This window comes from Charadrius vociferus, unplaced genomic scaffold (genome assembly GCF_000708025.1).
Source record: "Charadrius vociferus isolate BGI_N301 unplaced genomic scaffold, ASM70802v2 scaffold340, whole genome shotgun sequence".
Taxonomy (NCBI): Eukaryota; Metazoa; Chordata; class Aves; order Charadriiformes; family Charadriidae; genus Charadrius; species Charadrius vociferus.
In genome coordinates this window covers 2,933,615-2,947,371 of record NW_009646631.1, presented here as the reverse complement: position 1 = coordinate 2,947,371, position 13,757 = coordinate 2,933,615, and the positions used below count along the sequence as shown (strand labels likewise).

Sequence of the window (13,757 nt, the reverse complement as noted above, 5' to 3'; positions counted from 1 at the left end):
GAACAAAGGTCCTTGGACATTAAGTAAGTGTGTCCACACTGGGATTTGCACCTACTTAACTGAAGGTGTGATTTAATGAGCAGTTTTCATCAGTCCAAACTCATCATTGCTGCTGAAAAAGTAGATCTGATCTTCCTCCAGTATGCCAGTTGTAGCCCTTGCACGCTTGGGGGGCAAATCAAATTAATGAGTTGATGCTGCTGAAAGTTAACTCCACAGAAAAAGATTACATTTCAGCCAGATCAGCAACTGACCTAATTCACTCCACAGTCATATGAGTGCCAGCATCAGCACCCAAGAGCTGAGACAGTAGGAAAGGTGGGCACCACAGCTTTGCAAAGCATAAATAAGAGCTCCGTTTTCCTTCCAGTCAGACCTTTAATCCAAAACTTTCCTCCTTTATGGTCTAAGCTTCCAGGCTCACTGAAAAGTTCAGAGGGCATTAGCTCCACAGATACTCTTCATAACCAACTACAAACGTTATCTGTTTCAAACATCTATTAGTTAATAAAGGCTCGAAAAATAACAGAAAAATCTTCTTTCCTAAAGCAAGTAACAAGGGCTGGCTTAAAATATACGTATGCCTTAGTCACCAACAGATATGCTGAAGGAGGTATAGGCAGCCTCTGCCTGTACATATCCTGACATATGACAGTGTATCATCAACATTCCTAAAAATCTTCCTGCTTTCAGCAACATCAGAAGGATCAAACTTGAGATTATTACACCAACCCAAGTGCTGCCTAGACATGTTATTTTACTGAAGTACTAAGAAACTTACTTATACAATCACAGCTTACTGGAAGAATCTTCAGAGATGGCGGGGGGTGGGGGGGTGGGGATTGGCAGGAAGACCCAAATGGGTGCAGAAGCACGGCTCTTACAATGGACTTAATGTCTGATATTCTAAGCCTGGAGAATTGCTGTCAGCCACACATGAACTAACTCCATTCTTTACATGATAAATGTATTTAATGCACACTATTCTTCAAGAAGTGAACCCCTTCACTTCAGAGCCGAAACACAGAAAGAAGTACTGCAAAGAACCCTGCAGACGGCTGCTTCTGCAATCCTCGCTCCGTAGGCAAGGACAACAAGAAATTCTGGATCTTATTCAAGATCTTCCATAGCTCCAAAACCTCCTAGAAATGAACAGCGATTGAAAACTAACAAAGTTCCTGAATGCAAAGCGTACATTAATGGGGGCAGGGCAGAGTGGGAGATTTTTCAAACTCAGTAACGCTCTGAAGACACTTGATTTCACACGAAAAAAAGAATTTCAATTAGTTTCAACAGCAAAACAAACAAAGAAAAAGTACAGCTTTTCTGGGCCTACATATTTTGCAGCTTAAAGTCATACTGTACACTAGCTACCAACCATTTCAATTGTTATATTAAATTGAACTTTTCTCCCCACTTTTAAGTAATTTTTATCTCTGAACAGAGAAGACACAAGACCAGATTTTAAGGAAAAAAAAAAAGGCAAGACAAGACCAAAAGGGAACAGCAAGTAATTACTGATATCAAGGATACACCCACTCCAGTTTTAACTTTTCAGGAGGCAGCTCTGTCCTAATATCATCATAGTTTTCTACATCAGAAGGAATGAACATCGTGATTGGTCGACCTCGCATGAACATCTTGATATATTCTCCCTCTGTTGAAACAAAAAAGTGTATTAATCACGTGGCAAGTTTACACGAGAAATAAGCACAAAAGAAACCAGTAATAAGGACAGAGATGCAACTAACACTTGTGATATAAGAATTATTTTTGAAATGCGAGCTTGGTAAAGGCCCAGATTTGATTTTATTTTTAAAACAGAACACTAAAACACACACACATACGCAGGAAGCATTAGTTGAATTTGTGATAGAACAGACTGAGCGTGTAACATTTTAGACATGCAAATTAAATTACAAAGGCACATTTCTAATTCATATTAAAAACTGAAATTGAATAAATAAGTAGTCATAGAATGACAGGATAAGGAATTTCATGTTGAAGGGGACCTCAGGAAGTTTTTAAGTGCAACCTCTGGCTCAAAGCAGGCTCAGCCATGAGGTCAGACTGGGTTGCTCCGTGTTGCACCTAGTCCAGTCTTGAAAACCTCTGAGGATGGTGACGGCACAACCTCTCTTGGCACCTGGCTGTCTGCGGGCCTTCCCCGCAGAGCTGGTCCCTGCAGCTCTGTCCCCAGCCTGTATCCCTGCCAGGGGCTCTTCTTTCCCCAAGTGCAGGATATGGTGCTTGACAAACCTGATCACCTTACATGACAAAGTAACCTGCTCAGGTGATGGGAGGTGAGCCGTGGACACTGTCTACCTGGATTTCTCCAAGGCTTTTGACATGGTTCCCCACAGCCTCCACCTAGAGAAACTGATGCATTACAGTCTAGACAAGTGGTCTGTGCGGTGGGTGGGCCACCAAGATGATCAAAGGGCTGGGAAGGCTGCCATGTGAGGAAAGGCTGGCAGAATTGGGTTTGGTCAGCTTTGAGAAAAGAAGGCTTAGATAAGACCTTATCACCATGTTCTAGTATTTAAAGTGTGGCTGCAAAGAAGATGGAGACTCCCTTTTTACAACATGGATGAGGGGTAATGGGTACAAGTTACTCCTGGGGAGATGCTGATTGGACATGAGGAAAATTTTTCACAACGAGAACAATCAGCCATCGGACACTTTTAAGACTCAGTTGGACATGATGCTGGGCCATCTTGTCGAGACTGTGCTTTTGGCAAGAAAGGTTAGGCCAGATGATCCTTCAGGTCCCTTCCAACCTGGTAGTCTATGATTTCTATGATTCTTGATGCTTAACAGTTTTAGCTTTGTTTGTTTGATGAAACAGATCACACTTTATCATATTTACCAAGTTCCCAGACTTAAAAGATATGATTAGTGTGACTCCTTTTCCACTTTTAATGTGTTCAAGTCAACCTTCTGAGATCAAGAATTAATTTTGCCTGCATTTTTTTGTCGCTTCTGACCCTGATAGTAGGTTTAGTCTGCGCTGGATGCAAGAGAAGGGAATTTTCCTATGACAGTCCAAATACTAGTCCAAAGCTAGTGCAAAAAAAAAAACAACCCACAGGCTCAAAAAATAATCCCCGAACAGAAATTGTAATAATTGAGCCATGTAAAACTAACACATGCATAAAAGTTTTTCCTTATTTCAAATATTAATACAATGAAAGTTGAGCCATTAAAGTCCACTATCAAATACCAAGAAGATGAACGACATTGTCCCAGTTCTTTTAAGAACAAATACAGCTCCTTTGAACGAGGACCCTGTAAGTCCATCCACTGATGTCATGGTTTGGGCTGACAACAGTAGAAAACTTGCCTCAGATCAAATATCAAAGAACAAAGAAAATCACTTTCCAGTAGCTAAATTAGAAACAATAGTTATTTTACCAAATGTGCATTGCTTAATTGCGCTGCTGAGAAAAGCTGAAGATCGGTGTTGTCACTAGTTTGACACAAATATTTAGATTACTCCAAAGTAGTAACATCTAATTTTTCCATCACAGTGTTTATTATAGTATGCATTTTACAGAGATAAAATAACACTAGCCAAAACCAAGAGTAACATATTAATAATGACCTTTCTATTGAAATCTGGTGCTCACACTCTTATAAATTAAAGCACAGTGTAGCCTGAGGGTATTTCGAAAACACCATTCATTTGTGCAAGTCAAATTCTTGATTTAACACTGAGCTTGGCAATTCTGGTTCCACAAGATCAGTACAAAATGACACCACAAATTTAGGATCAAATTTCTCATCGCTGCTTAGAACAGTGGAGACAAGCTGCAACTGAAATTCATATGGATGGAAGCAGTTGCACCTGTTGGACTCTGCAGATGAGAGAGATGAAGAGTCCAAGAGGAATTCAGTCAGGTCTTTGGCCAGAAGAGAAGAGGCTCTCCTGGAACTCAGGGAAAAGATTATCTGCAGGGCATTCAGATATAAATTAGCTCTCTGAACTTCCCCATTGAAGAAACAACATCTTTTGCTTTTATTAGCTAGCTGCATGTTATTCAAGATTATCTTTGAAGATACATATTTAACACACTTGTTAGAGAGACACAGGCTAGGTATAACTTGATTAAGCCTCTCCCTACAGAAGAGGAAGGATTTAAAAAAAAAAAAGAGACAACCTACTGAAAGATTTTTGTCTAAGACTGTAAATTTTCTTTCGTCAGAATAACCTGTAGGGCAGATATAATATTAATGTAAAAATCTTTTGAAATACTAGAGAGGATGGCAGCATATCAACAAAACCATTCTCAAACAGCAACTAATTGCCTGAGGCCAAATTCTTGTACTTGCAAGTTAAAAACCACAGTGATTTAACTCTTTCATAGCACACTGGCTCAACTGAATGCTCAAGAGTATTAGACCACTTTCCTGCATTCTCACTATTTCCTGGTACAAAGCAGTATGCCAAGACTTTTTTTCCTCCCTTGATCTTTTTGAAGAAAAGAGCCTTCATCGTCTCATAACAGATATGTAGGTAAGGGGGTATAGGTGAGATAAAGTCAGAAATTTTAAAGGTGGGGAGGGGAGCCCCAACAAACAAAAAAATCCTCATCAATTCTGGTACCTACCGAACTGAAAACAGTAGGTATGAAAGTGAAAATTCTCTAACCCACGTAAAGAGACGTGCAGACCTCCCTATCCACTGTGCAGAAGCATTTGGGGAGGAATGGGGGGGGCGGTGAAGGGCACACCTGAAAGGACCTTGGCACTTGCTAAGTTAATTAATCGGCAACTGCAGACATCCTATAAATCCTTTCAAATATGGATCAAATCAACCTAAAAGTACAGTGGAAGCTCGGTAGATAGCACACCTAGGTGCTGTGGATTATCCGCGCAACACAAAAAGGAATAACTCAGAATCCAAGGCTGCTAGAAAAGGCAGCATCACGTGGATGCAGTGCTCTGGCTTCAGGGGCCAGCTCTTCACAGGGAACAGCTGTAGCTGCTTTCGTGCAGCTTTGAGCTCAAATTCACAGCCCTTGCCAGACTCTGCTTGGCTCCACAATAATGCACCTCTGGAGCCTCAACAATCTCTTTGCACAAGCGCCAGGGGACACAGGACCAGCACTCCCAACTTTTCCTCCCAGGATCGGCTCAGGCTTATCAGCCCCACATGGGGAGCCCTCTGGGTGTGCTGGATGCAAGCAAAGTCCGTGCAGGCGTCAGCTCTCTGTGCGATCCCCAGACGTGTGGGGAAATTATTAACTCAGCCCCGAAGATGCAGAAACACTTGATCTGACTACACTGTAGCCCCAGTCAGATGAAGGAACACAAAACATCACTCAGGGAGAGTGATACAAAGACAGAGCCTGGCAACTTGGCAAGGGCCCACCTAAAGGTGGATTTGGGGGCCAAACAGCTGCTAGGCTCTGCAAACCCATGTCTTGACCTGGAGGAACACCACAGCTGAGACCAGCCTAGCCCAGCCTGATGGATGCACAACATGCTCTGCAGTGCCCTCCCTCTGCCTGCATCACTCTGGTTTTTACTCCGATCACAGTACTGCAGCACTCCCTTTGGACAGAGGAGACTTGGCTGGCACTGGGATACACACAAATATACTCTGCTGATTTCACAATACCATCCAAAAACCTCCTTCTCCTAATGGTTGGGAACCTCTCAGCTTCCAGGTGACAATAAAGCGTGGGCAGGTTGTTTACTTTTTGTGCATGTGACCACATGGCTGTTAACTGCAGCACAGGTCTGCCCATCTGCGGTCTGGAAGTGCAACAGGTGAACACAAAAGCAGCAATCATGTCCTTGCTCCTCCCAGCCTTCACTTTGCAAATATAAAAACATCCAGCCATTTAACTGTCTTTTTGCATGATAAGGTTTCAGTCTGTCTCCATGCCACCACAAAATTTACCTTTTATGACTGTGGGTGGCTATAACTGCAAGCAGCATTACGGAAGAGAACCTACCAGGGGTTTGATGCATTAACATTTTCCATAGGGCTGTGTATCTCTATTAGAATTACTTCTGATACATCCTGGGATTGCATTTGTGTTTTCATAAAAAGCGAGTGGTTCGATCTTCGTGTGATTAACTAGCATGTTAGAGCCCTTTTCCTCACCATTTAATTCTGGTAGACAACCTGTTTATAGCTAAAATGTTGCTAGCAACTCCTGCATGTGTGATCTTGCACTTTGAATAATTTCATTTTGTCTTAGACTACTCCAGGCCTCACAAACATCTAGGTCTTACTGTATTAAAATCTCAGCTTCACTGTGTCAGTTTGGTCTCTCAGCTTCATGTCATCAGTGAAATTTCATCAGCGCTCCTACTTCCCTGTGTTAAGTTCATTAATGTAAACACAAAGCCAAATAGGTCCCAACAGGCTGCAGGCAGATGTTAGAAACCAGAGGACCTACTGCGGGTTCCTTGAAAGTTTATAGCCTGCTAGAGAAGAGAGGAATAAGTACGCTGGTAAAACAAGGCGCTGCTACGGAGAGGGAACCCTAGAAGCCTGCCTGATCTGCAAGGAAACAAGTGCATCTTCGTCATTGGCAGTCACTGCAAACCAGCAAACTTACCTCGCATGCAAAAAACCTGTTGGTAAAGCACGCAACACTAAGAATGCAGGACTAAAACTAGGAGCAAATAAAAAATGGTAGACATACAGCGGACAGTGGCTGAAAATTTTCTGCAAAGCCTCCTTGTATCAAAAGGACATTCCCATTAATATAAATAAGCTTTTAATCAGGCCAAGAAAAAAAAAGAAAAAGCAGTGTAAAGGTAACAGTAACATTCAACTTCAAACAATGCCTTTTAATTTGCTGTTGGAAAAAAGTTTAAAACCCAGCAATTTGGGGGAAGCAAGCTGGAAGGTAAGATCAATTAAAAACACTGTAGGTGATAGCACACAGCAAAGATATGGCAGCACAAACCATCTGAAAGGCTGAAATTAGTGCTTCCACGAAGTCAGCAGAGAAAGACTCATGCAATGACATTTAAGCAATTTATTACTTTCTGTGAAACACATTCTTAGGGGAATATGGAAGGTTTTCAGAGGAAAATAATAAAAATAATAGGAACTGAAAGGAGGAGGAAAAAAAAGATCAAAGAAGTCTTTGTAGATTAATTCAGAAGTATCTACAGAGAAGAGTGATTCAGAAGACATGAAAGCTACTGTTTAGATCCTTCAGAAATTTTGAGACAGTGACATAACAAAACTAAAATCCTCCTGGTTTCCAAAAAACATGCCTCAAAATGAAACTGTCACGGAATACACAGCAGCTTCCTAGAAGCATGTGAGAAGCCCTCATCCTCAATTACTACTTCTTCAACAAAACTGGGCAAATTATTAGAAAAATGTATTTTATATCATGCTATTCCTCATTATTTAGACAAACCCTGAGGTAGCCCTGCAAGTCTGCGCTGTAATTAACTGCTCTTCAGCTAGCAAGTGTATGCATAATGGGAAGACTAATGAGGATACACTAGATTATCTATATGCACGCACATTCACACCAAGTAGATAATAGTTAATAAATAACAAATTTATCTGTTTTTCTACATAAATTTAATTCTTACGGAATCATTAGCATAATCTTATCTTGCAAATTATTAGTGACTATTTTTCAATATGTCCTACCCCATCTAGTTTGAAAGAGCAACATGGACTGATGCATCAAAACCCTCAGCTCAGTTCTACTTGTCTTCAGCATCTGAATCTTACCCTTAAAGTGAACTACAAGCAAACGAAAAACCCCAAAAGACTCCAACTAGCTTGGCCAAGCAGAACTCTCTAATAATAGACAATAAACTACCACATCCAGAGTACATTTATTAATCTGTCTTCACCTTCTAGTTGCTTGACCAGTGAAGTTATGCTTTTTAATACTACAAATAGCTTCTTTCCCACAAGCTTTCTGCTTTCAGGCCCACGTCCAAGAATTCTGTAGGACCACTAACCTGAGGGACAAAGGCTTAGAAGCCTGTTTCTAATTTAAACCAGTGCTAACAGCAGAGAGACGAATACAACCAAATTCAGCCACCATGCCCGCACCATTACATTTTAAGTTACAGTGGAATTAAAATGCAGCTGCAGGTCTGCCACCTCTCACCCTGAGCTATGTGTCAATGCTTGCTGAACCCGACAGCAGATATGCGCTGGTGCAATGCAAACCAAACAGTTCAAAAAAGCAGATGAGACCAGAGAATTGCCTCGGTTTGGAATGGTTTTACAGCTTTGTCTTATGATTTCTTAATAGAACTTTGGATATTAATTTTTCATAACTTGATAAGTAAATCATCGTTAAACCCCTGTTTTTGCATGTACCAGCTGACATTAAGAATCTAGGTATTAACAACAGTTAGCATTTGCATTTAAATAATTCAAGTTTAATACTAAACTCTTGCTTTTTATTAAAAAAAAAAAGGACTCAAAAAGGAGTACTGGACACAAACAAGCTCAATAAGACTGTATCTAAATGCTTCCTGCTTAAATAATAAAATCCTGACTTCATCAAGAATCAATGATAAATACTCCCAAATACCAATCTGTTTTTCTGACAGTATCTACGGGTTTTAACAACATGCACTGTGCCTGAATGAGACCAAGCAGCCCAATAATAATGAGACAGACTGAGTCTCCATTTGCCCTCAGGTACATGAGCACCTTCAATAAATCTCTGACAGAAAATCTGTGTCTGATAAAAAAACCGATCTGAGGTAGTTATTGAATTTTGCACTCTCAGTGGACAGGACACACTGTCAGCAGGGTAAATTTTTCCATTGTGTGCTTCGCAGTTGCCCCGTCCTGTGAAGCTAGAACAGTTAAACTAACAGAAGAAAAAGTACTGGAAACTAATAAAGCACAATCTAAAAAGAAACAAACTCAGGAATGCAGTGAATGTTTTTCATTAATTCTTTCACATATGGTTTTTATTGCCATCCAAAAACATCTAAGTGACTCTTATTACTTCATAATAAGTGAACAAGTGATTCATATAAGGAGTTGCTATCACTGAAAACCAAATTCAAACATGGAATCTCAGTGAAAAAAAATTACCTTTCACCTTAAAATAAGCCAGGTCTTTAACTTCTGGGTATGAAAATAGGAATGCTTTACGATTAATACCTTAAAAATATCTGCTGAAGTGAAAAGCAAGATGGCTTTTATACACAATTATAAATACCTGCTGGTACAGAATTTAAAATAAAAACTTTAGCTAGTGTTCTTTTAAGGCTGTAGTAAGCACCTGTTCATTTCACCCATAGCTTTTTTGGATTGCCACAGAATTTTAATACCTCCTTAGCGCTGGATTTTATTGTAAAAAGCTTGTTCTGATTTACAAGGATACACAAAGAAATGTTCAAAAATAAGCTGAAAAACCTAAGCCCAAAAATCTTTTCAGCAAATGTATGGAAATGTGTATAATACTACCCTCATTGGATTGGCCTCACCAAAGTGTTCCCGTCTGTATCAGCTCTGCTTCAGCATATCCCCAGGTGCATAAAGCTCAGGAGTAACCTTAACGTGGAGCAGATGCAACTCAACACAAGTGGGAGAGATAAAGGCACTGAGGGACCAAAATGTGGTACTGAGACAGAAGGTTCGTGAGGAACACTGGTAACACGCGTGGCCTCAGCATGGTGCTAAACAGGGGGAACTCAAGGGACTGCCCGCCAGGCAGCTGTGGGCTACGGCTCCCCATGCTGCTGCTGCTGCTGCTGGTAGGAGGAGAGAATTGCCCAGGTCTGGCTCACTTTTACCTGCAACACCTGTAGCACGCTCTCTGGGGGACTCCATACCAAGGTCTATTCAGACATCGAAGCCAATGCCTTTTACTACTGAAGCTCATCTAAGATTCTCACTTGCTCCTCAAGTCTTTCACTTTTACAGCTCATACGCACTATCAACAGAAATCACAACGAACGTGCACAGATGGTCACAACACAGATAATATTGCAGTAACTTCTGCTTGAAAAAATAAGATTCCAAGAACTAAACATGCAAAAACACTTCTCTACATTTTGTGGTACTGTACTATAGTGACATGTTTCAAAGCAGTTTCTTTAATAGCTGAATCAAAAAAAGGAAGAAAGCGATTCCAGGATGTTCAAAGCTACACAGAATTGTCATCTTCCATCCTATTATCCCACGCAAACTCCTTCTGCTATGATAACTTGCAATTTCACTGTGTTTCCAAACTTATTCTATGCATGTATAAAGACACTGAAGTATTTTTAGAGAGATTTGCTCTGAAGCTTGACAGTTTGCACACCAGCAGTCTTCCCCAGAGTCTCCTTCACACAATTTCTAGGAAGCGCATTGACACCATCGTTAGCGCAGGAGGTGTGTGCCGGGGGTGTGCGCAGTGTTTCACACACAGCCCAGTGAAACGAGCAGCTCAGGGGAGCTGCTGGGACTTAATTAATGCTGTGCTAGAGACTGCTCGCATCTAGAGGCAAAGGCTGGCGAGCCACAAAGGAGAGTCAAAGCAGCTGTAACTTTTCATGCCTTTGGGTCGCAGGACAGGAAGGTCCTGCACAAACAGCATGAGCAAAGGCTCCATCCCACCCTGCCCAAGACAAGTCTGCCCGGCTGCACGGGATTTACCTCCAGAAACCACGTTAACTGTCTGTGCAACTCTTCAACTTTCTGACCGGTTGGGTCAAGGTGCCAACTGGAAATTCATTTATTTATTATGGCAACTATCAAGTACAAACCAGGTTAAAGTCACTTGCCCCAAACAGGGAATTGCACTACAGAGAATTGGCTGAGTACTGCTAAGCTTACCCTGGAAAGGATGGGGGGACCCTCTGCAACTACAGTAAGTAACAGATGGTTACTCCTGTGGCAGTAAACACAACACAAAACCTAACACAGCCTTACACACACACACACTAAAAGCTGTCAAAAATTACGCTCATTAGCCCATATTAAAAAAAAATAAATCTTTGGAAGCTGAATCCTGCTAATCGCAACTTCATCCATATTAAAGGCAGAATGATGTTTTGCCACTGTATGTGTTTGAAGTGTTAGTAAATGCACTTTCTATGACAAGACTTTCTCTCCATCTCCCATACATGTGGGGCCACTGTCATCTGCATCATATTTCTCTTTCATTCCAGTTAGGCTCAGAACAGACTAGGGCATGACACACATGGAAGGTACCCGTGTCACCAGTCGCTGAAAACTCACACCACCTGCAGAGTAACACAACAGACAGCAGGGTACACATCGAGGCCACGTAAGTTAGAGCTACCAGAATGAGAGAACTGAAGGACGGCCCATTCTTGGCAGAACACGTAGAATTGTAGAAGCACATCGTAAGGAAAGAATTAGTATTGAAGGTACTTTTTAGCTGGATGCAACTTGTTTTTGTGAAAAGTTGTGTTTGGTAGAAAGGATATTTTTAACACAACAGTTTTATTTAATTCTTGCAAAGCTAAATTGCAGCTGGTCTGGACACTACTGATTAGTTTTCTTTTTACAGTAACCATTGCTGCACATATGTACCGTTCCACAGCTGGTGTTAAGCAACCGAGCATAAAGAAATAGTTCTTCTTTGCTCCTGATGCTTATGCACCCTCTTTCACCCCGCTTGTCTTTGAAGGATGCTTTTGGGAAGTATCAATTTAGGATATTTTTAAATGTGTAATTTATCTATGAATTAGAAAAAGAGCAATTGGATTCATGTTGATTTTATTTTCATTACAACAATTCATGTATTAATTTCCAACAATTTGAGTCTTTTTTTCTTTTTGAAAGAACACCCAGAGGAGATCAAAAGTAACCAAACTGTGTATAATGTAATCTTGCTTACAGCGCAGAATTTGGAGACTAAAGATTTGTTAATTAGCAGAAAAAAAGTGTGAGACAGAACCTCAGTACATAGACACATGTTGTGTACAGCATGCGCTCGGGTTACATGCTTTAGTTTTGAAACTGCATGCTTCAGTACAGTTTGCAGGACATCAAAGCAGAGTAGTTTTGCGACACAAGAAGTGGATTTCTTTTGTTGTCACGTCCCGCCACATTCAGATAGACAGCTCCTCTTCCTGTCTGAACAAGCCAGCAGCAGCAGGTAGCCACAGAATGCAAGATTCATCGGTGCAAAGACATACGCTTCAGAAGAGACTCATTTTTCATTTTAGGAGACTATATTAAAACCTTCAGTCTCTGTTCTTGTCTAATCAGTGTGTATATGTTGTAATATTGGCAAGACAGAAAGCTGAGATAAACCAAATCTTTTAGTTGGCAGTTCTTAATATTCTGATATCTTAGGCAACAATGCAAGACTTCTAGAACCTTATTTGAACACACATTCCTCTCTGAGGAAATTATGCACGTAGTAATTTATTTAGCCTACCCCCAAACAATCCCCACACAGACTACAATGTGCATATGCATATATATTTTCACAATAAGAAAGCTGAAATATTTATTTAAATGTTCAAAGTTTTTAAGACATCATGCACTGATGCTCTTTGATGGTGAAAAGCCAAATAAAAGATTTGTGACAGCGCTAAATTAGAAAGCGACCAAAGGGCATAGCTTAATTCTTACCTTGGCTGTTTTTTTCACGAGTTGACATTTTTGCTGGTTATGGGACAGAAATAAAATATCTTAAAACTATTTCTAAAGTCTCGCTCACACCTGCTTGGATGAAGACTGGCACATAAGTCAAAACTTTAGATTTTTGTTTTCATAACCTCTATTTATGCACATATACACAGAGAAAATAATCAAAAAAGGATTTTTATTTCAGAAAAGTAAAACAAATCTTCCCACCACCCACCAAAAATTTCTGTCCTTCCTAAAGATCTAATTTGATGAGGCATCTCTCCATAATTCCAAAGATCCTTATACAGGTCTTGAGTAACATTTGGCCAGATGAATTCTTTGAGTAATTATTAATGCTATTTTAGCTCCATACCCCTGTTTCATAAGTATATGTCCAAATGTATTTACAGTAAACACTACTCAGAAAAGGCAAATCTTTTCAACTTCAACCAGTATTTTAAAATAAATATTTTTATTTACCTTGGCTGACAATGACATCTTTGTGCCTGGGGAAAAAATCAAAATAGTATCGTTAATATGTGAAGTGCTTATCAAGTCAGTACCATCTAGTTCTTACACATTATTGCATTTGGCAATTTCATCACATTCTGTGTACGGTGTAAGTGTAGCACAGGATGCTAAATAACTTATCTTGGTCATCATAGTGCAATTTTACCCATATATTATTTTATGCAGTTCATTGTATCTTTCGAGTAACTTAAAGCCTATGGCAAGGGTTCCTAAGAATTATTGTGATAACAACAAAATACAAAAAGCTTTTAAAAATGGAGGGTATATTCCTTGTGCATGGAAAATTCCATTTTGAGAGAGCAAACTTGTAATAACCAAATGTTTTAAGCTGCCAAACACCCGCAGGCCTGCATGCAAAGCATTTAACACCTGTCAAAATAAGCTGTCAGCACACAACACCACAAATTTTTCTAGGAATTAACCCAGTTGGACACATGGGTTAAACGTAAGCAAGTTGCAGTTTCCTTTAAGCTAAATCCACGCAGCATTGCTGGAAGTACAACACAAAGTCTTCAAAGCAGTGCAGCTGAGACATCTCTCCTCGCTAGAGCCAGGAATGAACTACTCACAAAAAACCTCAATCCTTTTTTTTTTTTGTGAAGAGGGAAGAAATACCAATTTCCAGCATCAGAGCTACTTCTTACCAGAATAACACTCCTTGATGGAAGAA

At 40.3% G+C, this 13,757-nt stretch overlaps 1 protein-coding gene across 1 annotated transcript in view; it reads right to left on the bottom strand.

The window, feature by feature from the left end:
- EML4 (echinoderm microtubule associated protein like 4) overlaps nucleotides 1-13,757 on the bottom strand; it is a 99,234-nt gene that overhangs the window by 36,884 nt on the left and 48,593 nt on the right. Inside the window, exons 6-8 of the mRNA XM_009888646.1 lie at nucleotides 13,037-13,062; nucleotides 12,560-12,592; nucleotides 1,534-1,657 (exon numbers count right to left, since the gene is read on the bottom strand). Coding sequence (XP_009886948.1) covers nucleotides 1,534-1,657; nucleotides 12,560-12,592; nucleotides 13,037-13,062 — 183 coding nt within the window. The remainder of the gene's footprint in view (nucleotides 1-1,533; nucleotides 1,658-12,559; nucleotides 12,593-13,036; nucleotides 13,063-13,757) is intronic.